This window comes from Oryctolagus cuniculus, chromosome 6, assembly GCF_051225735.1.
Source record: "Oryctolagus cuniculus isolate XC-2025 breed Fujian yellow rabbit chromosome 6, ASM5122573v1, whole genome shotgun sequence".
NCBI classification, from domain to species: Eukaryota; Metazoa; Chordata; class Mammalia; order Lagomorpha; family Leporidae; genus Oryctolagus; species Oryctolagus cuniculus.
Window position 1 is genome coordinate 134,234,061 of NC_142872.1, and position 24,808 is coordinate 134,258,868.

Below are 24,808 nucleotides of genomic sequence, written 5' to 3' on the forward strand. Positions count from 1 at the left end.
ATTTGAAAAAACATTTCTGCTAGAGTTCTTCATGCATTAAAATAAATTAAACCTTCCTTTTTCAAATCAAATAACCTTTTAGAATGGCTGTTTTCAATATCCTGCAACCAATCTGACTAGACAAATTTGTGGGACTGAGTAATTTGAAATTTATCCCACAGGTACTGACCTTTTAAAAAGAGTATGGTGGTTCATGAAAATTAATCTGTAAATGCTATTTCAGGAAATACAATAAATGGAGAAAATATAGGTTGGGAGAAAGAAGCTTTGGACTAAAGAAATCAGCAGAGTGAATAGCTAGCATATTTTTCCATCTTTAGGAGGCTGGCTGTTTTACCACAATAGTACTGAATCCTCATGGAAGAATAATATCAAACAGAAACAGAATAATTGTAGCCATTCTGTTAATCTTCAGATTATCCCATAACGCTTGAACAGTAATTAATAAAACGTGCAGATAAGCAAAGAGCAACTTATTCAGTATATAATAAGGTAATTTTGGCTTGGAGGAATATGCTGTTTTCATGGGCTTGAAGGTAAAGTGATGTTTCAAGCCTCTTTGAGGAAGGAGTGAGGAAAGAGCCTTTATTTCCTGCCAGAGGCTGAAACATCTATCATTTGTTTTCCTTAAAATGAAGCTAACTAAAATTTTTAGATTGCTTCACAGTTTATGAAACACTTTACATAAATTATTCTTAAACTGAGGGGCCAAGCAAATGAAGAAAATGTATGAAGTTGATTAAAACTACAGCAGTGCCTATTAAGAACTGCTCAGTGTATACCCTACCTTAAGGGAATCAAAATAAACTTAAAAACTGAAAGCCCAGAACTGTCCAAGGAACATCTGAGGGAACAATCAAATTTTGCTTTATATAATTCTTATCAGAGACCTGTAAGACAGGTTTGTGATCGTGTTAGAAATGTTAAAGGGCCAATGTGGTATGTTGGGTTAAGCTACTGTTTTGATGCTGGGATTCCAGTCCTGGCTACCCCACTTCTGATCAGCTTCCTACTATGCACCTGTGAAAGCAGTGGAAGGCTGAGGATGGACCCCTGCTACCCACAAGGGAGACCTTGGTGGAGTTTCTGGTTCCTGGCTTCAGCCTGATCCAGCCTGTCCCTAATGGCTGTTTGGGGTGAATACCAGTGGATGGAAGAGCTTTTCCTCTTTCTCCCCCCACCCCTTGCTCTCTCTCTCTCTCTCTCCCTCCCTCTCACCCTTCCTCCTTCCCTCCCTTCCTGCCTCCCTGCCTCCCTCCCTCCCTCCTTTTCTCCTTCTCTCCCTCTCTCCCTATGTCTTTCAAATAAATCATAAAAAAAGAAAGAAAGATAGATCATTGTGCTGATGTTGATTGGTGGCAGAGCTGGAATATAAACCTATTCCCCTGACTTAGTTCCTGTACCCTTTCTGCCAGTTTCTGCTCTAAGCCATGTTTTTTGTTTGTTTGTTTTGTTTTTGTTTTTGTTTTTCTGTAAAGAATCAGACAATAAACATTAGTGGTTTTGCTTGCCATCATTTTGTTAACTAGTCCTCTGCTGTTGTGGAATAAAAACAGCTGTAAACATCACCTAAAGCAGGGGTGGGGGCCCTTTTATCTTCCAAGGGCCATTGGATATTTACAACATCGTTTGTGGGCCTTAAAAGTCATAAACTTAGAAGTTAGCCTGCTAGGGGTCTGTATCATGTTGCGGTGCCTTAAGCCAACAGTGCAATGTCAGAATCCCATATCAACACCAGGTTGAGTCCTGGTTGCTCCACTCCCTGTTCAGCTCTCTGCTAATGCACTTAGGAAAGCAACAGGGATGGTCAAAGGATTTGAGTCTCTGCCACCCACGTGGGAGACATGGATAGTGTTCCTGACTTGTGGCTTTGGCCTAGCCCAGCCTCAACTATTGCAGCCTTTTGGAGAGTGAACCAGTGGGTAGAAGATTCTCTCTCTCTCTCTCTCTCTCTCACTCACTTGCTCTCTCACTCTCACTCTTGTCTCTTTATCACTTTGCCTTTCAAATAAATAAAATAATCTTAACGACAAATTAGCCTGCTATAAGTTTAGTGGATTTTGAGTTGCACCCGTGGTTGCCTTGGCAAAATCAGACCATGTGATTTGGCGAGCTTTATATGGCCCATGGACTGAACATTCTACGCTTTTGACTTAAAGGAATAAGGGTGAACCTGTTTTTGTAAACTTTATGTATAAGACACGTGACTGCAGATTTTGCTGTAGTTTATTGACCTTTGCTTTAAATTCTCTGCCTTTAAATGCAATGTGAGGAGCAAGGCAGAGATGGTAGGTAGGTGTTTTAGTCAGCTTATTGTTACTGCAGTGAAATACTTAAGATGATGTACTTATGAAAGAAGATTAATTTTGACTCTTGGTTTTGGAGGTTTGTGGTCCAAGATCAGGCTGACTGGCCTCTGGTGATGGTATTCTGGCTTGGCAGGGTCCTGAGGCGTCATAGAGCATACTGACTGTGTCTTCTTGTAAAGTCACCATGATTTGATCATGATTGCCCTGCCCTAACAATGTTGAATCATGCTAAAGGGTGATGTTGTGGTGCAGTGGGTTAGGCCACGATCTGCAGAGCACCAGTTCGAGCCCTTCCTGCTCCACTTCCTATCCATATACCTGATCAGGCACCTGGGGTAGCAGCAGAAGATGGCCCAACTCTGTGTATCCCTGCCACCCACGTAGGAGAATTGGATAGCGTTCGATCCTGGCTCATGGGGACATTTAGGGAGTGAACCAGCAATTGGAAGATCTCTAATGCTGCCTTTCAAATTAATAAAAATCTTAAAGCAACAAAAGAGGAAACAAGAAAAACCTTTGAATGATAAAGAGTTTTAGAGAAAAGGTGTACATAGTGCTCTAAAAATATCTTTAAAGGGTGCATAAAAATGTAAAGGTAATGTTTTTACTTTTTTATCTTACTTTAAAAATACCATGAAGTACTTAGTGTACTCAGTACTTTTTTTTTTATAAGATTTATTTGTTTATTTGAAAGGCAGACTTCAGAGAGAGAGAGATATCTTCCATTCACTGGCTCGTTTCCCAGACAGCCATGACAGCTGGAACTCCCCAGATGGCCACAAAGCCAGGAGGCAGGAGCTTCTTCCTGATCTCCTACGTGGCTGCAGGGGCCCAATCCTCCGCTGCTTTCCCAGGCACTTTAGTAGGGAGCTGGATTGGAAGTGGAGCAGCTGGGACTTGAACTGGTGCCAAAACAGCATATTGGTGCTTCAGGCTGAGGTATAACATTCCGTGCCACAGCCACAGCCTCTCCATATTCTTTTAAAATGTAGAGTATGATACATAGGGAAATTTGGAGGTGGGGAAGAGCTCTTTGTTTTCTCCATTTGGTCATTTAGAAAAAGTAGTTTATTTTAATGTTCCCTGTTTTTGTGGTTAATCCTTCAGGTTTTTATTTGGAATCCCTGGGAACAGATTTTGACAAGGAAATGTGTTTCTCACCAGTTTCACCATGGTTTGTTTTTCTTTGGACACAATCAGTATATATTTAACCTGTACTCCATTTTGCATTGATTTTATTTGCTTTTCTTCTCTCTCCCCAGTCTGCCCCCATCTTCCCCCATTCTGGATAGATTGGGTAATTTCCCAGTTCCTGAGGACATGAGCTACTTTCCTGTCTCTGCCTTTGCTTTTGCCCTAAATTTTACCTGAAACACCCTTTGATCCTTAGGAATCAATTCATCGTAGATTCTTCACTAACCTGTTCCTTCTGCTGAGTAGAATTAATCTTTCTCTCACTTTTCTTTCTTAGTGCTGTGGATATACTACAGTTACAGCTTTTATCACATTTTGAAGTTGTGTACAGTTTTTTCTTACCTTGCGAGCTCAGTCACAAAGGATCCTTTTTTATCTTTGTATTTCTGGCACATCATGGAAATATTAATGTATTTTTGGATGAATGAAAGTCATATTAGTGAATGAATGAAAAGAGATGTATCAGTACATGAAAGGAGAATATCTTTGAAATCAGATTTTTTCCAATAATATATTTTGACTGATAAGGAGGAGAAAATTGATGGAAAATCCAAGAATCTTGGTAAATGAATTTTTTTTAAGATTTTATTTTATTTATTTGAAAGTCAGAGTTACAAAGAGAGAGGAGAGGCAGAGAGAGAGAGAGAGAGAGAGGTTTTCCATCCACTGGTTCACTCTCCAATTGGCTGCAATGGCTGGAGCTGTGCTGATCTGAAGCCTGGAGCCTGGAGCTTCTTCCAGGTCTCCCACGCGGGTACAGGGGTCTAAGGATTTGGGCCACCTTCCACTGCTTTCCCAGGCCACAGCAGAGAGCTGGATCAGAAGTGGAGCAGCTGGGACTTGAACTGGCAGGCGGCTTCTTTACCCACTTATACCACAGTGCTGGACCCCGGTAAATGAGAATTTGACAAAACAGGAAATGGTAACCGATTTTTCTCTACTAGTTTCTATCTGTAGCTTATTGGCAGCTATTCTGGTTTTTACAGTATATTGCCAAAAATGTATATAATCTTAAAAGATAATTCTTGATAATTCAAATGGCATTAATTTGGGCTAATACTTCTTTTTGGGATGCCAGAATGTGGACAAGGGAACAAGAGGGTGTACTGCTGTGGAATTTCTCAAGTCCCTTCTTCCTTTAAAAATACTCTTCCAGGTTGGTAGGGAATATAGACTTCAGTTTGGTAAAGTGAACTGGTGTGGGGATGTGATTTGAATGAGTCTAGCAACCAAGTTTATAGATCTGAATATAATATATATGTTCCTTGTAAAAATGCATTTGTTGAATTATAGATTAAAATCTGGATTACAAAAGCCACTAGGGTTAACAATTTTATAGATTAGGTAGACAATATCCTGTTACTTTATTTTAATCCTGTTTAGCCATCTACAGTTTTAAGGGACTGTTATTTCCTCAGATATTCTATAATTGGATTTGAATACAGTAGCACTGTTTTTTCTTTTACAAATTAATGTTAGCTAAGTGAAAAAAATCTCTTTCAGCATTGGTCTTGTATTAGTGATTAAATGAATGACAATGTTGTCATATTCTTTTACTATTTTTTATTTTAGTCAAAACTTTTTTGCGAGCTATAAAATTTGATGACTTTTTTAAAGCTGTCATTATCTGAAAACCATTGTTTTTACTCATTTTTTGTAGTGTTAACTTGATTTCTTGGAATATTTATGAAGAACCATGTATTTTTGGCTAGTCAAAGGAAAAGTATCTTTAAGGTGGTTTTGGTTGACTTTCAGAATTTAAAATATTACATAGTAACAATTTTGATAGATTTGAGGTCATTTCTCGCAAATATAAGCTCTGTATTTTAAAACTATTTAGTTATTAAACATCTGTGCCAAAGTTTAAAGGAAAATATAGTGCTACTCAACCTAGATATTTTTTGAGCCTTCCAGTGTTTTATTTGGTAAAAGCAAAGGTTTTCTTTCATCTATATTTTAAAAAAATTCTTCCCCCATATTTCTTTTTCCACTCTTTTTTTTTTTTTTGGTATCTTTATTGTAAAATGGAAAGAGAAAGCCACGCAAAATAAATTTACACTGTAATTGTTTATTACAATGTGAAAATGCCAGAAATTACTGCCCAGGCCAAGAAATAAGTCTTTGTTATCCCTTCCAGAAGTCCCTTTCAGGTAGGTACATCACCATAGTCCTAGTGCTCTTACATCAGTAAACCTTATCCTGACTTTTCTAGTATCAGCTCCTTGCATTTTAGAGTTGTTCCCTAATCATCATTCATTTGTTGCCCCATACCTGAAATTAACTATTTGAGAAGTTCAGATTTGTTTTAGTGGGACATGGTATTTTAAGACCTCAATGTGGGTGCTATGAATGCTCATCATTTTTGTAGGAAATACATTTGTATATGTATTTAAAGATAATGCCCTAGGAGTTCATACTGATACTTCAAGACAACTAGATTATTTGCTTGACTTCCTTTTCTTTTGCTTTTGAATCTCCTTTCTTTAGAAGACATCTGGTGTTCATGAACACAGGAGATGACAGAACTAGAATATCCCATGAAATTTTTTTATCACAGCTATAGCAATCTTAGAAAAAAAGTACTAATACTAATGTTATTACAGAAAACATTTTTTTTTTAAATCACATTCTTAGTCCATTTGTACTGCTGTAACAAAATACCTGAGGACTGGGTAATATATAGAGAACAGAAATTTAGGCCGGTGCCATGGCTCACTAGGCTAATCCTCCGCCTTGCAGGGCCGGCACACCGGGTTCTAGTCCCGGTTGGGGCACTGGATTCTGTCCTGGTTGCTCCTCTTCCAGGCCAGCTCTCTGCTGTGGCCAGGGAAGTGCGGTGGAGGATGGCCCAAGTGCTTGGGCCCTGCACCCCATGGGAGACCAGGAGAAGCACCTGGCTCCTGCCATCGGATCAGCGCAGTGCGCCAGCCGCGGTGGCCATTGGAGGGTGAACCAACGGCAAAGGAAGACCTTTTTCTCTGTCTCTCTCTCTCACTGTCCACTCTGCCTGTCAAAAAAAAAAAAAAAAAAGAAGAAGAAGAAGAAAAGAAAAGAAAAGAAATTTACTTTTCAGTTATGGAGGCTGGGAATTCAAGATTAAGATGCCAGTAAGTTCCTGTGTGGTGAGGGCCCCATCTGTTCTTTAAGATTGTTATCACTTGGTGGAAGGGATGGAAGAGCAAACAAAAGAGGCTGAATTCAATCTCTTTTATAAGGGCACTAATCCCATTCATGGGGGTGGAACCCACAATGCCTAATCACTTCCTGAAGGCACCATGTCTTTATAATGTTGTGTTGGGGATGAAGTTTCAACGTGAATTTTGGAGAGGACACAATCATTTGAACTATAACAGTTATTCTCTTATCCATTTGTTTTTATGGTTGTTACATGTACATTATCAGAGCATAAAACGTGTTTTCTCCCTCCTAGCCATTATTTATTTTTAGTTCCGTGACCAACTATAGTTAATAATCACAGGTCTTACAGTAATCTTTCTAATCATTTGTTTGAAACTTCTTTTCTAGTAAATTCCTCCAGAATAATGCATGAGCATGATATAATATTTGCTAACTTCTTGCATGTTGATCACAATATGTACACTTTACACTTGGAATTGAATTTTTCTGAATAGGAAGCCTTTAGCTTATACCTTTTTTTCTTTGTCTTAAATATGTTAATATATTTTCTTTTGGTATAACATGTTACTCTGGAAAATTTAATCAGCTAATTTTACTTCCCTTTTAAAGTGAAGTCCTGTTTCTGTAGTTCTTTTTTTTTTTTTTTGGACAGGCAGAGTGGACAGTGAGAGAGAGAGAGACGGAGAGAAAGGTCTTCCTTTGCCATTGGTTCACCCTCCAATGGCCGCCGCGGCTGGCGCGCTGCGGCTGGCACACCGCGCTGATCCGATGGCAGGAGCCAGGTACTTCTCCTGGTCTCCCATGGGGTGCAGGGCCCAAGCACTTGGGCCATCCTCCACTGCCTTCCCGGGCCACAGCAGAGAGCTGGCCTGGAAGAGGGGCAAACGGGACAGAATCCGGTGCCCCGACCGGGACTAGCACCTGGTGTGCTGGCCTCGCAAGGCGGAGGATTAGCCTAGTGAGCGCCGGCGCCGGCCAATCTATAGTTCTTAAAATGTTATTTTTCTCCTTGAGAGTCCATGCATTTTGGGGCCAGTGCTGTGGAATAGTGGGGCAAGCTGCTGCTTGCCACACCAGCATCCCATAATGGAGTGCTTCTTCTGAGTCCTGGCTGTTGTGCTTCAGACTCAGCTCCCTGTTAAAGTGCCTGATAAAGTATAAGATGGACCAAGTTCTTGGGCCCCTGCCCTCTATCCAGGAGAACCCAAATGGAGTTCCAGGCTCCTAACTTCAGCCTGGCCCAGCCCTGGCTGATGTGGCCATTTGGGAAATGAACCAGTGGATGGAAGAGCTCCCTCACTCACTCTCTCTGACCTTTTAAATAAATAAATAAATATTTTCTTAAAAAGTCAATGCATTTTACTAAGATATACAAATGATATTCATCTTTTAGGGTTAATATTCTTAGCATTTTTTTCGCTGTTTAGATTTAGGTATTTTACTATGTCAGTACAATATTCTTGAATTAGAGATTTAAATATTCTGTGTTTTTGCTTGGATTTTCCTCTTCAGTGAATCCTTTCTTGGGCATGTTGGATATTCTTTGTTTATCTTGATTATCTTAAATATTTGTCTTACTCTTTCAAATCCTTATCTCCTCATTTCTTCTATGTTTATAGTTTCTTTATTTTTTACCCTGGGTTTATTTTCTCATCCGTTCTTTCTAGTTTAGTTTCTGTTTCTGAAATTAGTTTTATTTTTGACTATCAAGAATTCTGTGGCACAGCTTGTTAAAGCCACGGTCTGTCTCACTGGCATCCTACATGGGTACCTGTTTAAGTCCTGGCTGCTGTACTTCTGGTCCAGCTCCCTGCTAGTGCATCTGGGAAAGCAGTGGAGGAAGGCCCAAGTCCTTGGGCCCCTGCACCCACGCGGGAGACTCAGAAGAAGCTCTCGCTCCTGGCTTTGGCCTGGCCCAGCCCTGGTCATTGCTGCCATTTTAATAGTGAACCAGCGAATGGAAGATCTCTTTCTTTCTCTCTGTAACTCTGTGTTTCATATAAATAAATCTTTATTAATTCTTATATTTCATTTGTGAGTTATTCTAATTCGAAATTATATCATCGTTTTATGTGCTGTATCATTTTCTTAATGTTCATTTTGAAATAGTATTTTACAGTTTTAAGGGCTTATTTTCCTGGCATACTTTCAGTGTATGTAGCAATTCTTTTCTTTCATATTTTTCTTTTGATAACTTGACCTTGATACATTTCTGTTGCTCATTTTAAGTGTTGATTTATTTTGGAGCCAGAGAGGAGGGAGGGAAGTAGGAGGGAAGAAGAGATAGGTGAGAGGGATAGGCAAAGAGCCAGAGAGGGAGAAGAAATCTCCCTTCTCCTGGTTACTTCCCAAATGACTGCAACATCCATGGCTGGGCCACATCGAAGCTAGGAGCTACAATCTGGGTCTGATACGTGAGTGGTAGGTACCAGTGTCCTTGAGCCATCAGAAAACTGAAATTAGGAGCACACTCAGGATTTGAACCAAGCCACTCAGATATGGGATACTGATGTCCCAAGTAGCTTTTTAAACCACTATGTAAAATGCTCAGCCTTGGTCCTCATTTTATGGGGAAAATAGCTTTTCTGAAATTTTAAAATGAAGTGTGGGATTCAGTAAATTTTTTTTTAAACTTTAGTGTGTTCCCTCCTCTATTGTTGTGTAGTATTTTGCTTTCTGAAATTTCATGGCTATATATCCTTTCTTGTTGACCTTGGGCTGCTGCTATTTTTTCCTTTTTGGTTGTATCACTTAAAAATAAATTTTAGATTGTTAATTGGATCAAATTACACATACACATGTTTATGCTATATTCAGTTTTGTATTTTCCTCACCCTATATATAGATTTTTTGTGGACGTTTTTTCAGTTTTTTCATCTTTTATCTTTCTCTTTTCTAGTTTAGGCTTTTAGGCACCTGAAGCCATTTTTCTTGCATTAATTTTTTTTTAGTTAACATTTTAAATTTATATTATAGTGAAAGGCTTAATGGTGCCACTGAATAAAGAGTTCACAAATAAAGAGACCATAGTTCAGCAGAAAAATAGGCAAAAGGCTATTAACTATCAGTTGGTAAGATGTTTGACTCCATTCATATAAATTCTAAAATAGTCACAAAGTCAGCAAACCTATACTAGTATATAATTTCTGTCAATTTTTTTGGCAGATATTTAAAACAGATTTGACAAAAAATGCCATATTTGCAACAAAACTGATACAGCTAGCCAGCAGGGCCCCCCCCTCCCCAATTTATAATTAGCTCCTATTTAGCTCCTATATATAAGGGAGAACATGCAGTGTTTGTGTCTGTGTCTGGCTTTTTTCATGCAACAGAATGTCCTCCAGTTCTAATCATTTTGATGCAGATGATAGAATTTCATTCTTTATAATAACTGAATAATATTCCATTGTATATTTGTATGCCATATTTTTCTTTATCCATTCATCTGATGATGGACACCTTGGTTTATTCCATATTTTGATCATTGTGAGCAGTGCTGCTGTACAACACCATGTTTACATCTATCTCTTTGATACAGTGAGTTCTTGTCTGTCGGGTAAGTACCCAGTAGTGTGATGGCAAATCTATTTCTATTGTCTTTTTAGGAAATCTCCATACTCATTTTCCACAGTGGCTGCACTAATTTTCACATTCCCACCAAAATTTTTTAGTTCTCTTTTCTGCATATCCTCACCAGTATTTTTTGTTGTCTTTTGAGTAATAGCCATTCTGATAGGGGTAAAGTGATAACTCATTGTGGTTTTTGATTTGCATTTCCCTGATGGCTAGTGACACTGAGCATTTTTTTCATATATTTGTTGGCCATTTGTATTTCCTTTTTTGAGAACTGTCTATTCAAATCCATTGCCCATTTCTTAACTGCCTTGGTTTTTGTTGTTGAGTTTTTTGAATTACTGATATATTCTGGGTATTAATCCTTTGTCAGATAAGTAGTAAATATTTTCTCCCATTCTGTTGGATGTCTCTTCATTCTGTTTCCTTTGTTGTGAAGAATCTTAGGAGTTTTTAAATCTCTTTTGGGGGCCAGTGCCATGGCTCACTTGGTAATCCTCCGCCTGCCACACCGGTATCCCTTATGGGTTCTGGGTTCTAGTCCTGGTTGCTCCTCTTCCAGTCCAGCTCTCTGCTGTGGCCCAGGAAGGCAGTGGAGGATGGCCCAAGTGCTTGGGCCCTGTACCTGCATGGGAGACCAGGAGGAAGCACCTGGCTTCTGGCTTGGGATTGGCACAGCTCCGGCCATGGCGGCCATGTGGGGGGTGAACCAACAGAAGGAAGACCTTTCTGTCTGTCTGTCTCTCTCTCTCTCTCTCGCTGTCTAACTCTATCTGTCAAATTAAAAAAAAAAAAAATTCTTTTGTCTGGTTTTGCTTTTGTTGTTATGCTTTGGGGAGTCTTATCCAAATAGTCATCACCTACCCCAGTGTCTTGAAATGTTTCCTCTACATTTTCTTCTAGTAATTTCATTGTGTCAGATCTCAAACTTAGGTCTTTGATCCATTTTGAATTGATTTTTGTATATGGTGAGAGGTAGGAATCTAATTTCATTTTTTTTACATATATGTGTCCAGGGCTGCTGAATTTTGATTCCATTCTCCTTGACCAGTTAATTTTGACAATTTAGACTGCTTCTGCTTATTTAATCCTTACTGCTGGCTGCTTACATCCACCTGGGGAGAGACCAGAGCCTTTCCTTGTTTCAGATGCTTTTTACATATTGGCTCATGGGCTTTTCTGGTTTCTCCTGTTGTTGGGTCCATCAGATAGCACTGATGCTTCCTTTAGCTTTCTTCTGCATAGATGGTGGTGTCATGGATGTCTTGTACCCTTGACTGTTTTGTTGTAGCTGCCACTGTCTTCTGGGATCTCTCCCATCTGTTTTATAAAAGAAAAATAAAATAATTCATATATAATTTTTTATGCCTAGTTTCCTTCATTCTCTGTGTCTTTGATCATTGCTTGATTCATGTATTTCACCTAGACTGTTCCATTGACATGGAGAGTCCCCACCATGTGCCAGACATTTCACTGAATCTTTATATATATATTGAATCCTAACTGCTTGTCCTTTAGCTGTATGTGTTACCTGTACTCATGGATGTGGAAGGTTAGCAAAAGTTCAGAAATTTGTATGAGCCCATGTAAAAGAGTTTATATTCAAACCAAGTGAGCTAAGCTACCATCTGTAATGCCAGCATCCCTTATCGGAGCACCTGTTCAAGTCTTGGCTGCCCTCCTTTGAACCAGCTCTCTGGTAATGCACCTGGGAAAGCAACGGAGAATGGCCTCAGTTCTTGGTCCCCTGCCACCTATTTGGAAGGCCTGGATGAAGCTTTGGGTTCCTGGCTTCAACATCAGTAGCAAGGATCATTGGGGCCATTTGGGTAGTGAACCAGTGGATGGAAGATTTCTATCTCTCCCTCCCTCTGTCATTTTGACTTTCAAATAAATAAATAAGCCTTAAAAAAACGAAAAAACAAAACAAAAGACAAAACAGAAAAAGAAGCCTTCAAAATCTGTGTTCTCTTTTTTGCCAACTGGCTTCTTTTTACTTTTTATTCCTTTCCAGATTATCCATTGTTTTTGTTTTCTGTATCAGAATAACTTTGTTAGTATACAGATCTAATCATTTTGCTTTTCTTTTACTTAACATTTTTTAGTTGTTCTTTTGCATCTTTAAAAACAAACTTCAGGTTCTTTGGAGAGAAATAAAAGACTTCTTAGAAATTCATTCGTCTTTCCTTTTCTGATTCTGCTGTTTATTTAATTACAAATTGACATGAGTTCCTTTGGTTTAACTTCTTGTTTGTTTCTTCAATCTTTAAGACTTATTTCAGGGTTATTTCCTATGTGAAATGAGAGGCAATCTGATTTCTAAGTCCAGTAGAATAAATGATTTGCTATTTTGCAATGATTTTTATAAATTCTAGGGCCATTTTTGTAAATTTAGTTGGAATCTGTTTTCATATAATGATGAATTTTTTTATAGACTTCTAACTGTGGAACTCAGATAATACATATAAAAGGTAGTGAAAACCTCGTGTGCTTCTCTTAGTATTTATTCTCCAGGTTCCCAAATACGTTGTTCATTTGAGTTGTCTGTTCAACAACTATGTAGTTCAACCATTTAAACCTATTCAGTATCTATTATAGAAAGACGGTGATACTTAAATGAGTATATGTGTAAGATTTTCAGTCTAAAGAGTAAGAAAACGTGTATGTTGAACAGTTAATTCTACATTAACTATCTGTCTTGTTCAACCTGGGCTGAGAAATGTATCACAGAATGGGTATCTTAAAAAATATTGAGGTTAGGAAATCTGAGGACCACATGCTGGCAGATCCAATGTCTGATGATAGCCTACTTCCACTCACATGGCAGAGAGTAGAGAGAAAATGTCAGGTCTTTTGTGCCTTTTTATGATACTACTTCTATTCATGAGGGTTCCATGGTAGTTTATGAACAGAAATTTTTTTGACTCTGGGTGCTGAAGGCTGAGAAATCTTAAGATTTCTACATTAGTGTGTCTTTATTTTTTTTAACTAAAAAGTTGACTTTTCTTGTCTTGTTTTGGACATCAGCCATAAATGTTTTTGTGTGAGTATGTGTACATTTATATGTAAATAATAGTCTTTTTTCTTTTTCAGAAATGCGAGATAAAATGAGAAAATGGAGAGAAGAAAACTCACGAAATAGTGAGCAAATTGTGGAAGTTGGAGAAGAATTAATTAATGAATATGCCTCTAAGCTTGGAGATGACAGTAAGTTCTTTATTTCATTCAGGCTCAGCACATGTCTTATTAATGATTCATGCTTGCAATTTTTTTAACCTTTTAGCTTTGCTTGTTCTGTTGGTCATATCAATTTTACCTGTGACTTTTTGTTTCAGGAAATTTAATGATACTATATTTTGAAAAGACTTAAAATTGTGGGTAGTAATAAAGCTGCCAAATAGCCATTCTTGTTTTAAAGTTCACAAGGCTGCCAAACATCTGGCCAGACTATGTTTCATAAAGACATTCTGGTCTGGCTAACATGTATTTCATAAAACATTTTTAGAACAATAAAGGTATTAAATAATTGGAAACTTTTACCATAAAGGATGTTAAAATATTTTACATCACTGACAGCTTATAAGAATACTTTCTTCTTGAAATTATACCATAAATCAATTTTAAGTATAAATGGTGTTCTTTAAAATATCAGAAGCTAGAAAATTCATTAATCTGAATTCTTGGAGAGTCTAATATTAAATTCTACTTTTTCCCCCTCTTTATGTATCAGTTTGGATCATATATGAACAGGTGATGATTGCAGCCCTAGACTATGGTCGGGATGAGTTGGCATTGGTAGGTATTTAATTATCTTATATTTAATTAGCTTCATGAATTATATATAAATAGGTAAGTCTTAGGATATGGCTTGAACTAAATGCTTTCTCTAACTGGTTTTGAATGCTGTTTTTTTTTTTTAGCTAATTATTTTTATTGAAAGATTTTATGCATTCCATAGGTACAGTTCTAAGAAGACAGTTCCCTCACTTCCCTGCTCCCCCCAGTCCCTCTCCTGCTTCATCAGTTTTTGCAAAACTTGTTTTTTGTTTGTTTTTATTTATTTGCTTGAGTGGTGGAGTTACAGTCAGAGGGAGAGACCGAGAGAAAGGTCTTCCATCCGCCAGTTCACTCCCCAGATGGCTGCGATGGCCAGAGCTGATCTGATCCAAAGCCAGGAACTTGGAACTTCTTCTGGGTCCCCAACACGGGTGCAGACCCAAGCACTTGGGCCATCTTTCACTGCTTTCCCACGCCATAGCAGAGAGCTGAACTGGAAGAGGAGCAGCCGGGATACGAACTGGCACCCATATGGGATGTTGGCACTGCAGGTGGAGATTTGGCCTACTATGCCACAGTGCTAGCTTCAAAGTCCATAATTCTAATCCATTCTTTAATCATAGGCTTAATTAGTGACTGAGAATAAGTAGATAATTTGGGATACAATATCTTAAATCTTTTTTCTTTTTTTAAGATTTATTTCTTTGAAAGAATTAGAGAGAGCGAGAGATCTTCATGTGCTGGTTCAGTACCCAGATGGCAGCAATGGTCAGGGCAGGACCAGGCTGAAGCCAGAAGCCAGAAGCCAGGAGTTTCTTCTTAGTTTCCCATGTGGGTGGCAGGGACCCAAAACTTGTGCCATATTCGGCTGCTTTTCCCAGGCCAATAGCATGAAGAAAAACTTGTTATAAATTGTGGTTAAACACTATAACAAGTTTTTCTTTTGGGTTGTTCAATGACTTTCATAGTATATAGTGTAAATACTGGTGTGCAATATTATCAACATGTATTTTAAATTATCAAAAGTTTTTATTTGTCATACACAACCACAGACTTTGTATTTCCGAATCACATTAAAACATTTCATTAGATTTAAATTTTTAGACATAGACCTTGATGCTATATTTCCAGAACCCATTAAAACATTTTGCTAATGGTTAAGTTTCCTCACTAGTTAAAGGCTATTAACTAGTTCCTCATACTTTAGGGCACTTTAATGGACCATTTATGTAATTTTTGATTTTTCTTAGAATTGTAAGACCCTTATAGTCCCTTAAATGTTGCTGAGAACAGAGCTACTCAGTAAATACTTGATTATTTATTTAGTTGTTGAATGAATTGTGGATACCTGTCCAAAGAAAATTGGTACTCTTAGATTTGGTGTCTCTTTTTTCTGAACCCAAAATGATATATGTGAATTTGAAGGATGATTGATTAATATGATTTTAACAGAGCAAAATTAAATAAAATGTTAAAATTATTTACTTAACTCTTACCAAGAGAATATTTATGTTATAATTAGGAAGAAAAGACTAGGAAGCTGTTGGCATTTAAGTACATTATGGAAACAGTTTTTAAGAAGGAGTAATGTGATAGTAGTTTTTAAAGAGTTATTAATTGATGTCCTAATCTGCTTGTTTTCTCAGTTGATTGCATGATCAGTTTTTAAGAACTGATTGTTGCCATCATTAATTTCATAGTTTTCTTTCACCTCATTATTCATTACTCATTAATTTTACTTCATGATATTAGGTGACGCTAATGAAATTATTCAAGATGATACATTGAAGACTATATAGGTTACTCCTCATAGTCCATTTAGTATACATAAAATGTAATTACTACTCTTCATTTTTCTTTTTTTTAATGAATTATTTTTTTCAGTTTTGTCTTCAGGAGTTAAGAAGACAGTTTCCTGGCAGTCACAGAGTCAAGCGATTAACAGGCATGAGATTTGAAGCCATGGAAAGGTAACCAAATCTGAATAATGTGATTCCATTTAAAAATGGCAAACACGAGCCTGTGTTTAAGTCCTTCTACACCACTGGCATATTATTAATTAATTGCACAAGGTCCTTAGCTGTTGACTCTGAAATATGTCGCAGTGACATAGTGATGCTCATGATCAATCTCGCCAGCTATTCTCAGTAAACAGAATTCAATATATAAGAGTAGGATACATTAGCTGTCTGTGACCTAGTGAAATAGGATCATGCTTTGGACTAAACTGACTTCAAATCATGATTCTTGCATATATTAAATCTTGAATTGACAACTTATTTAACTTTGTTTTTGTTTTTAAATTTACTCTTCAAAAATAATGGTATTTTCAACTTCTCAGGATGGTTTGTACACACATATTTATATATAAACATACACTCAAAACAAAGCAAGTGGGAGGCATATTGATCATCTAGCTCAGGGATTTTCATTTTCAACATTTTTGAAAGTGAAACCTGTTTTTCACATTTACTCTTAACCCAGAAAGGCAAGAGAGAGAAGATGATCTGATCTGTTCTATTTCAAGCATTGCATGGAGACCAACTTGGCCCATCTCTAATTCTTCCATATTAACTTCTGCAGCCATCTGCAGGGAACAGATTCAAGAGTTTAAGTAGGAAGCAAGGTATTATAGAGTTCTTCTCTTGGGCTGAAACTGGAGATACACACAGGTACTATATTGTGTAGGGTTTTGTATGCTCTGCCAAGGAGTTTCAGCTGAAGGTATGAGGAAATCATAGCAATGTAAGGGTGAGTAACAATTGAATTGGTTTGTAAGATCAATGTGAGTCAGTAATCTTAAAAGGAATATCTTTGAGAACTGTTGTACTAGTCCATGAGAGAGAGAGAATGCTATTTTTTTTAGGACTTATTTATTTGGAGGGCAGACAGAGAGAGAGAGACAGAGAGAAATCTTCCATTTGCTGGTTCATTCCCCAAATGCCTGTAACAGCCAGGACTAGGCTAGTTCTGAAGCCAGAACTCTGGAGCCCAAAACTCCTTCTGTGTCTCCCACATTGAAAGCAGAGTCCCAAGCACATAGGCCATCTTCTGCTGCTTTCCCAGGTGTATTAGCAGGGATCTTGATTGAAAGCAGAGTAGCTGAGACTTGAACCAGCACTCTTGTATGGCATTCCAGTGTCACAAGCTGCTGCTTAACCCTCTGTGCCACAATGCCAGCATCATAGATAAAGATATCTGAAATTATGACAGAAATTAGGACAGATGAGAGAAATTAAGGTATGAGGTATGAGGTATGAGTAGAAAATTATTTACTGATTGCATTTTAGTGATATGGGCGAAAGATCTGTAATGATTTGTTTTCCTCATCTTGACTACTTAGGTGTCATCAACCAGACAAACAAATAAAGAATGAGGAGGAATAGGTTTGGGTGGAAAGATACGTTGAGCTTGATGTATTCTTAGGGGATATCTTGCTGGAAAAAAGAAGTTGAATATATATTCTGAGGAGATAGATTGTCCATGTGGAGCAAATAGAGAATCAAGTCCACCTGTCAGAGACTTAGTTTGTATTGATGGGATGGAAAGATCACTCATACCAGATATGAGAATGTCATCTTACACAATTTATATAAAAGAAGTCTGGAATACATTCTAAGGTTTGACATAGTTAATTGATATTAAGGCTTTTCTGATAAACAGAAACTAAAAGAAATATGTGCATAAAGATACTCTTTGCAGTGTTGAGTTGCAACAGCAAAAATAAAAATATGTCCTCTAGCCTAGCTTGTTCCTTGACTATTTTTCTTCTTTTTTATCTTGCCTATTGCCCAATTTTTTTATTTCATTGAATATCCTTGCAATGAAATCTCTGCTTATCTAAGAAGATTGCATTAGAACAAGATCCTGGAGAAAATTTACTGGATTGAAAGATATGCTTACATTGAAGGCTATTGATACACAATGCTAGAGTACCCGTCAGAACACACAAGTTAATTGTCCACCCAAAAGAATTCCTGATGTGTCCTCATCCTTAAAACAGTGAATATAGCTATTTACTTATATTATCTTTTTTTCATAAGTGAAAAAATATTATTTTAAGTATTGCTTAGCACAAATTCTAGTTCTTAATTTCATTTGTAATATATTTGTTTATTCCCATTAGTGGGTTTTTTAAATTTACTGAGATGTAATATATGAAAAAGCACTCAATTGAAGAATACAGTTAACTGAATTTTAGTAAGTATTTTATGCCCATGTTATAGCCATCCCATTTAAGATATAGAAAATTTGTGTCACACAAAAAGTTCTCTTTGCTTTTACAGTCAATGCCAGACACCCAGTGGATCTGATATCTGGGTTTGAGTTTTATTTCTATGGTTATATGTGTGATTATTTGTTGGCTTTTTATTGCTTAGTAGTTATTGTGTACATATATTATGGTCTGTTTTACTCCAGTTGTTGAAGGATATTTGAGTTGTTTCTAGGTTTGAGGTAATTTTTTTTTAAACATTTATTTATTTTACTTCAAAGTCAGAGTTACACAGAGAGAGGAGAGGCAGGGAGAGAGAGAGAGGTCTTGCATCTGATGGTTCACTCCCCAACTGGCCGCTACAGCTGGAACCGTGACAATCTGAAGCCAGGAGATTCTTCCGGGTCTCCCACACAGATGCAGGGGCCCAAGGACTTGGGCCATCCTCCACTGCTATCCCAGGCCACGACAGAGAGCCGGATGGGAAGTGGAGCAGCCGGGACTCGAACTGGTGCCCATATGGGATGCTGGCGCTTCAGGCCAGGGTGTTAACCCGCTGTGCCACAGCACCGGCCCAGGTTTGAAGTATTTTAAGTAAAGCTGCTGTAAATTTCACAGCCCTGTCTGTTTAACTTTCATTTATCATATTTTAAATTCATGTTTCTTGATGTTTCCTTCTCTTTTTAAATAGATATGATGATGCTATACAGCTATATGATCGAATTTTACAGGAAGATCCAACTAACACTGTAAGTTTACAGCTTCTCTTTAATATAATCTAAAGTTAAATTTAAGAAGTGAAATTAATTCATTGAAGAAAGATACATATGAACCCAGGTTTTATTTTAAATAGTTCTTGATAGACCACATTTTATTTTAAATAGATTTAAAACTCCAATAAAATTTGACTTGTAGAAGCTACCTTGTTAGAAAAGAATCTAGTTAAAATTTGGAAAGAGTAGATAGACTGCATACTAATATAAAAGCCTAGAAAACCTGTGTTTTTGTAATATTTTGAAGCTTATGAAAGCTAACTTGTCTATTTTGTGTAGCTATATTTTAGTTAATGAAAAATGAAGGAAATATTTTAATTAATATGTGGAATTAATGAAGATATTTTGCCTTTGCTTTTTTCTAACCTCAAACATGAATAAGAAAACATAAGTTTATATTTGTGTATCCGTGGTTTTCTGAAGATGGCAGCTTTACCCTGATTTCACACTAATGTATTCTAAATATGTCTATATAATAATTTTTACTTAAAGAAAAATGCCCTGCTGAGGTTTATGGCTTTTTTTTCAATTGAGAACATTTTAGTGTTAAAAATTGGCATAAAAGCTTCCTCAGATTTAATTTTTTACTCAACGCAAAGTTAGAGATATTTTAGATGATATTTTAGTCATTTTAAAGGATTATATCACTATTGCCATGCAGACATATGCCCCTGAAAGAAAACCTTTCAGAATTTTTAAAGAAAAAGTTGAGTTTTTCTTCTTTTGTAATTGTGAAAATTTTATATTAACACATAATACTGACACATGAAAAATTTCCCTCATTTGACAACTATTTCTTTAAAAATAGTCATATAATGTATGAGTATGACTTGAATTTTAATGTGCCAAACTGTGATATTTAAAACAGTGATAACTTCATTCATTTTAAGTAATTATATTAGCATAGAGAATTACTTAATTTTCAAATGTGTAATTGTAGAGCAAATTTATTCCAGGTTTTGATCATAAGTCCCTATCTATGCTTATTTCTTTTGATATTCCATAGTAATTTTTGTGTATTTATAGTAGTAGATATGTTCTGTAAGTAATAGATTTCCATGTTTATTATTATCCCACCCTATGGAAATTTTCTCTGGAAACTTTTGGGTTCTTCTTGTATGTGTTTATGTAGATACTTGCATGAGAAAGTTTGATTGTTTCATGAGAGTTCTCAGAATACAGACAGTTCAGGGGGAAGTTTTGAGAGCTGAAAGCCTACCTGTTTCAAAAAATCAGTGTCTCTCAGTTTATCTAATATTGGATGTTAATAATATAAAGAAAATAAAATTTGAATGTTCTTGACTAATTATATTAACTGTTCTGAGTTTACCATCCATGTTAGTGAAAAAGAAGCCTTATAAAGAGTACCATTTTCTTTTGGTAAAGATTTTCTCATTCACTTACTTTAAATGTTAGATTTCAGCACAGTTTCCAAAATACTCATTTTCTGCTTAGGCAGTCATGTGTTGAAAAAAATGAAGTCAGGTTTATAAAGAGTTTTTGAGTTATAGAGCTATTAATAAATTAATAGCTAATAATTTAATTTTTTTGCATTTTACTTCTGTTTCATCATAAGGGATGTTTTTAATAAGTTTATTCTATTTCCAGGATATAAGATAATACATGATTAAATATTCTTTCTTTATAGTACTATTTTATGACTTTATAAAACCTATGTTATGACTTTTTGTGACTTTAGAAACCAAAGAGAATTTATATGATTCTTGTCATAGATTATGGGGATACTTTGAAAAGTTTATTAAAAAGTAGAATTAAAGATTAGTTTACTTGATAGAAAATTTTTGAAAGTCAACGCATATGATGAGTCTTCAAAAATTTTTGGCAAAGTCTTACTATAGAAAAACTATATCAGCTTCAACATTTTGCACTAAAATAAGTTTTTCTTTCAATTCCGTTTGCTATGAACTTTGTGTAATATGATCATATGTGTGTAGAAATAGTAACTATGACCTTCACTGATCAGGTAAACTTTTTAGAAAAGATTACTAAATTTAGCTTTGCTAACTGTATTATTCTTTTGTCAAATGTTACTTAATTTTTCCTTAATCCATCCTTTCTTTCTATAAACATTTTTGATTATTTCTCATGACTCACCACAGTGTTAATATTACCAAGAGTAAAGATACTGATTCTATTTCTGTATCTTTAGAAAGCACTGGGCAAGACATTGAGGGAAAAAGCAAAGCCATAAAAAGCTTAGAACTAATAAAGTCTAATAGAACACTCACTTGGGTTAAACAGTTAAGTTTTCGTGAAGACATCACTATATTTTTCTAAAACATCTTTATTATCTCAAAGGTGAGAAAGTCCAATTTCATCCGTAGCCACGGTTGTAATTCATAATTTTATGATGTTTATATTTTGTCTAAAAATGATCATCTGACCCTTTTATTTGTCTTGTGTCTCTGTTTCTACATAGCCAGTATAGAAATGAGGTGAAGTTGTTCACCTAAATCTCAAAGTCAGACATTAGCAGTTCTGTCAACACTCAGAAACGTGCAGCTTTATCCTCACTTTGTTTTCAGGGGGGGCACACAACAAGAAATGCAAACATAAATTGTGATTCTTCTGGGTATATAAAAACCCATAAGTCACTGTTGTCTCCAGAATTAATACAAGTCAAGGATTTGACACTTCTATCTCAGCTTTCTGCAATGATAAAACTAGTCCTCCATAGCCCCTAGACCTTTCAAGCATAGTGAGTGGAGAAGATCTAAGTGTTTAGCCACATTACACATGCATGGTGATTCTGTAAAAAAGTTTTCTTCTCCCTTTCCAGCCACTGATGGGAAATTATTCTCTAAGGTATCAGAATCAGCAATAGTCTTCAGTAGCAGAGGTGCCTGATGTTTCAAATTTGCCGCTGGAAATATTAGGACCCTATCTTCCTCTTGATCTAAGTTGCGGTTCCAAAGTTACAAACCCCTAGTCCCAGATTCTTCTTATCATTCTTCTTACCATCTAAGCAGCATGGCTATTCAGACTATGAAGCCAATTCCCTAAAATTTTTGGAAAGGTGCTCTTCACTAACTCGATCTTCTGGGAGTTCTCTGGCTCCGCAAAGCACGTTTATGGAGAAAACTACAACCTGTTAGTACCCAAGGGCAATTCTGTCCGTTGATCTTAGTGGTGAAAACTTAACAGATGTGGAATTCCTAGATGATTCCTAAATGGAGAGCTTGCTTCTGAGTGGAGATGAGTATAATCAGGACTTTGATTCAACTAGTTTTGAGGAATTTCAGGAGGAAGACGATGCTCTCAATGAAATTGTGTGATGTATTTGGGAAATGGATGAAGAGAATGGCTTCATGATTCAATGTGAAGAGTGTCTGTTTTGGTAGCACAGTGTGTGAATGGGGCTGCTGGAGAAGAACATTCCAGAGCAGTACATCTGCTATGTCTGCAGAGACCTTCCTCGTTAGAGGTGGAGCATAAAACATTATGATAAGGATTGGATAAATTATGGGAGAATGTGTGGGATATCTTTTTTTCTTTAAAGATTTATTTATTTATTCGAAGGAGTTACACAGAGAAAGAAGGAGAGGCAGAGAGAGCGAGGTCTTCCATCCACTGATTTACTCCCCAGTTGGCTGCAATGGCCCGAGTTCTGCCGATCTGAAGCCAGGAGCGAGGAGCTTCTTCTGAGTCTCCCATGAGGATGCAGGGGCCAAAGGACTTGGGCCATCTTCTGCTAACTTTACCAGGCCATAGCAGAGAGCTGGATCGGAACTGGAGCAGCCTGGACTTGAACCAGTGCCCATATGGGATGCTGGCACTACAGGCAGTGGCTTTACCTGATACGCCACAGCGCTGGCTCCGTGGGCTATCAGTTTTAAAAGAAAATTTCTCATCTCAGTGTCAAAAAGATATTTTCTGGACATCTGCTTGCTGATATCTATGGTGTTACAGAAGTACTACACTGGTTACATCTGATATTGAAATACTGAAGAATAAACATCCTGATATTCATTGCTGGGCATGTTCTGGCAGGCATAAAGACCGAGATGAAATAATAGTGGGAACAGAGAAAAAAGAAGCAGTGTGAGACACAGTTACTCTAGAAGTAAAGAAATATGTACAGAATCATGAAGAACCACCTCATTTGCCCCTAAGAATTGAAGGAACTTATATCAGAAATGAGCACAGCTATCAAATACACAAAGTTTGGTCAGGACTAAGAATCTCTTGAAGTCCCTGGGAGCTTAGATGATTATGATGTTAGTAGTTTTGAAGAACAAGAATTCCACATGGGAGATAAAAACCATTTAATATTCTCAGCAAAAGAGCATAGAATACCTGAAAAGAATCCTGCTGAAGGGAATATAGTTTTTGTTTATAATGATAAAAAGGACTCTGAAGATACACTAGACTCGCATCTTCAATGGCAGCTCGATCTGTTGATAGACATAGAAAATGTGCAGAATTGGGCTGATGCTGTGGTGTAGTAGGTGAGTTAAGCCTCTGCCCATGGCACCAGCATCCCATATGGCCACTGGGTCAAGTCAGACCACTTCCCATCCAGCTTTCTGCTAATGGCCTGGAAAGCAGTGGAAGATGGCCCAGGTGCTTGTGCCCCTGTACCCACGTGGGAGACCTGGAAGAATCTCCTGGCTCCTGGGTTTCAGATTGGCCCAGCTCCAGCCATTGTGGTCATTTGGGGAGTGAACCAGCAGATAGAGGACCTCTCTCCCTCTCTCTCCATCTCTCTTTCCGTAGCTCTGCCTCAGATAAATAAATAAATCTAAAAAAAAAAAAAAAAAGGAAAGAAAACATGCAAAATCAAATCACCAGCAGGATGGATCTGATAGAAGAGGTTGATGTTCTGGAAAGCTGAATTGCTTTCACAGGTGAATTGGAGCCACCAGATCCTCTGAAAACTTAATGTAATGTTTGTCTCTTTTGATGAATCACTTTTATTATCCACCTGACTGCTAGGTGGATTGTTAAAATACTTAAGCAGCATTTGGACATTTACTGCTTTGTGACATCTGTGGGATGGCACCTTGGAAAGCAAAGTGAAGAACAACTCTATCGGAAGCTTATATTGAAACATCATAAGCAAGCTGTAAATGAGAATGTGTTGTATGCCAAAGGTCTGTAAAGTAGAGTATCATTTATGTTAAAGGAATTGAATTGGCAGGAATTTTAAATAGTTGCTTATGTGAAGCTTGAGGTACCCATAGAAAAAGGCATGATGTATTTATATGGATTTTAGTAGGAGGAATCACTTTTAGAAGCCAGCATTTAGCTAAAAATAAAATTGTAAAGGAAATCGAAATTCTAGAGTTCTGCAAGGTTGCTCTAAGAATTGTCTTCTCAGTAGTTGGATCTAGCTGCATAGAAGTTTAGATTGTTTAAGCTTTTAGAGGATTATGGGCTATTTCTTGGTTGATGAATGTCTTTTATCAGAAAGCTGACAGTAGATACCTCACTTCTGGGGAAAATAATTGTGGAATTCATAATTCCTTATGAATCTATTTGAAAAACACCAAATAATTGGAATTTATTGTAGGCACTAAGCTCCTTAGAATTGCAGAAGGGTCTGATGGACCAAATGTTGATGATCCTGCTGGGAGGAGAATTTTAAATATTGGGGGAGGTCTCTCACCCTAAATTTTATGTAACATCATCAGTCCATCTAAAACCAGTACATCACATGTGCTGTATAAATAGTTGAATGGCACTGTTCATTATTCAACATACAGTTTAATCTTGAATATGCTTGGTGTTTACCTTCTTTAAAAAACTTGTAAATAAACTTCAGCTGGGATGAAGAGTGAAAACATATCACAATAACTTGTGGCTGTGGA

At 37.0% G+C, this 24,808-nt stretch overlaps 1 protein-coding gene and 2 pseudogenes across 1 annotated transcript in view; all 3 read left to right on the plus strand.

The window, feature by feature from the left end:
- The window catches only part of EMC2 (ER membrane protein complex subunit 2), a 59,954-nt gene that overhangs the window by 6,509 nt on the left and 28,637 nt on the right, over positions 1-24,808 (plus strand). The window contains exons 2-5 of the mRNA XM_002710733.6: positions 13,308-13,421; positions 13,945-14,009; positions 15,876-15,961; positions 18,896-18,953. Of these exons, the coding sequence (XP_002710779.1) occupies positions 13,308-13,421; positions 13,945-14,009; positions 15,876-15,961; positions 18,896-18,953 (323 nt within the window). The remainder of the gene's footprint in view (positions 1-13,307; positions 13,422-13,944; positions 14,010-15,875; positions 15,962-18,895; positions 18,954-24,808) is intronic.
- LOC138850029 (PHD finger protein 20-like protein 1 pseudogene) lies at positions 20,944-22,057 on the plus strand (annotated as a pseudogene).
- Positions 22,169-23,570, plus strand: LOC138850030 (PHD finger protein 20-like protein 1 pseudogene; annotated as a pseudogene).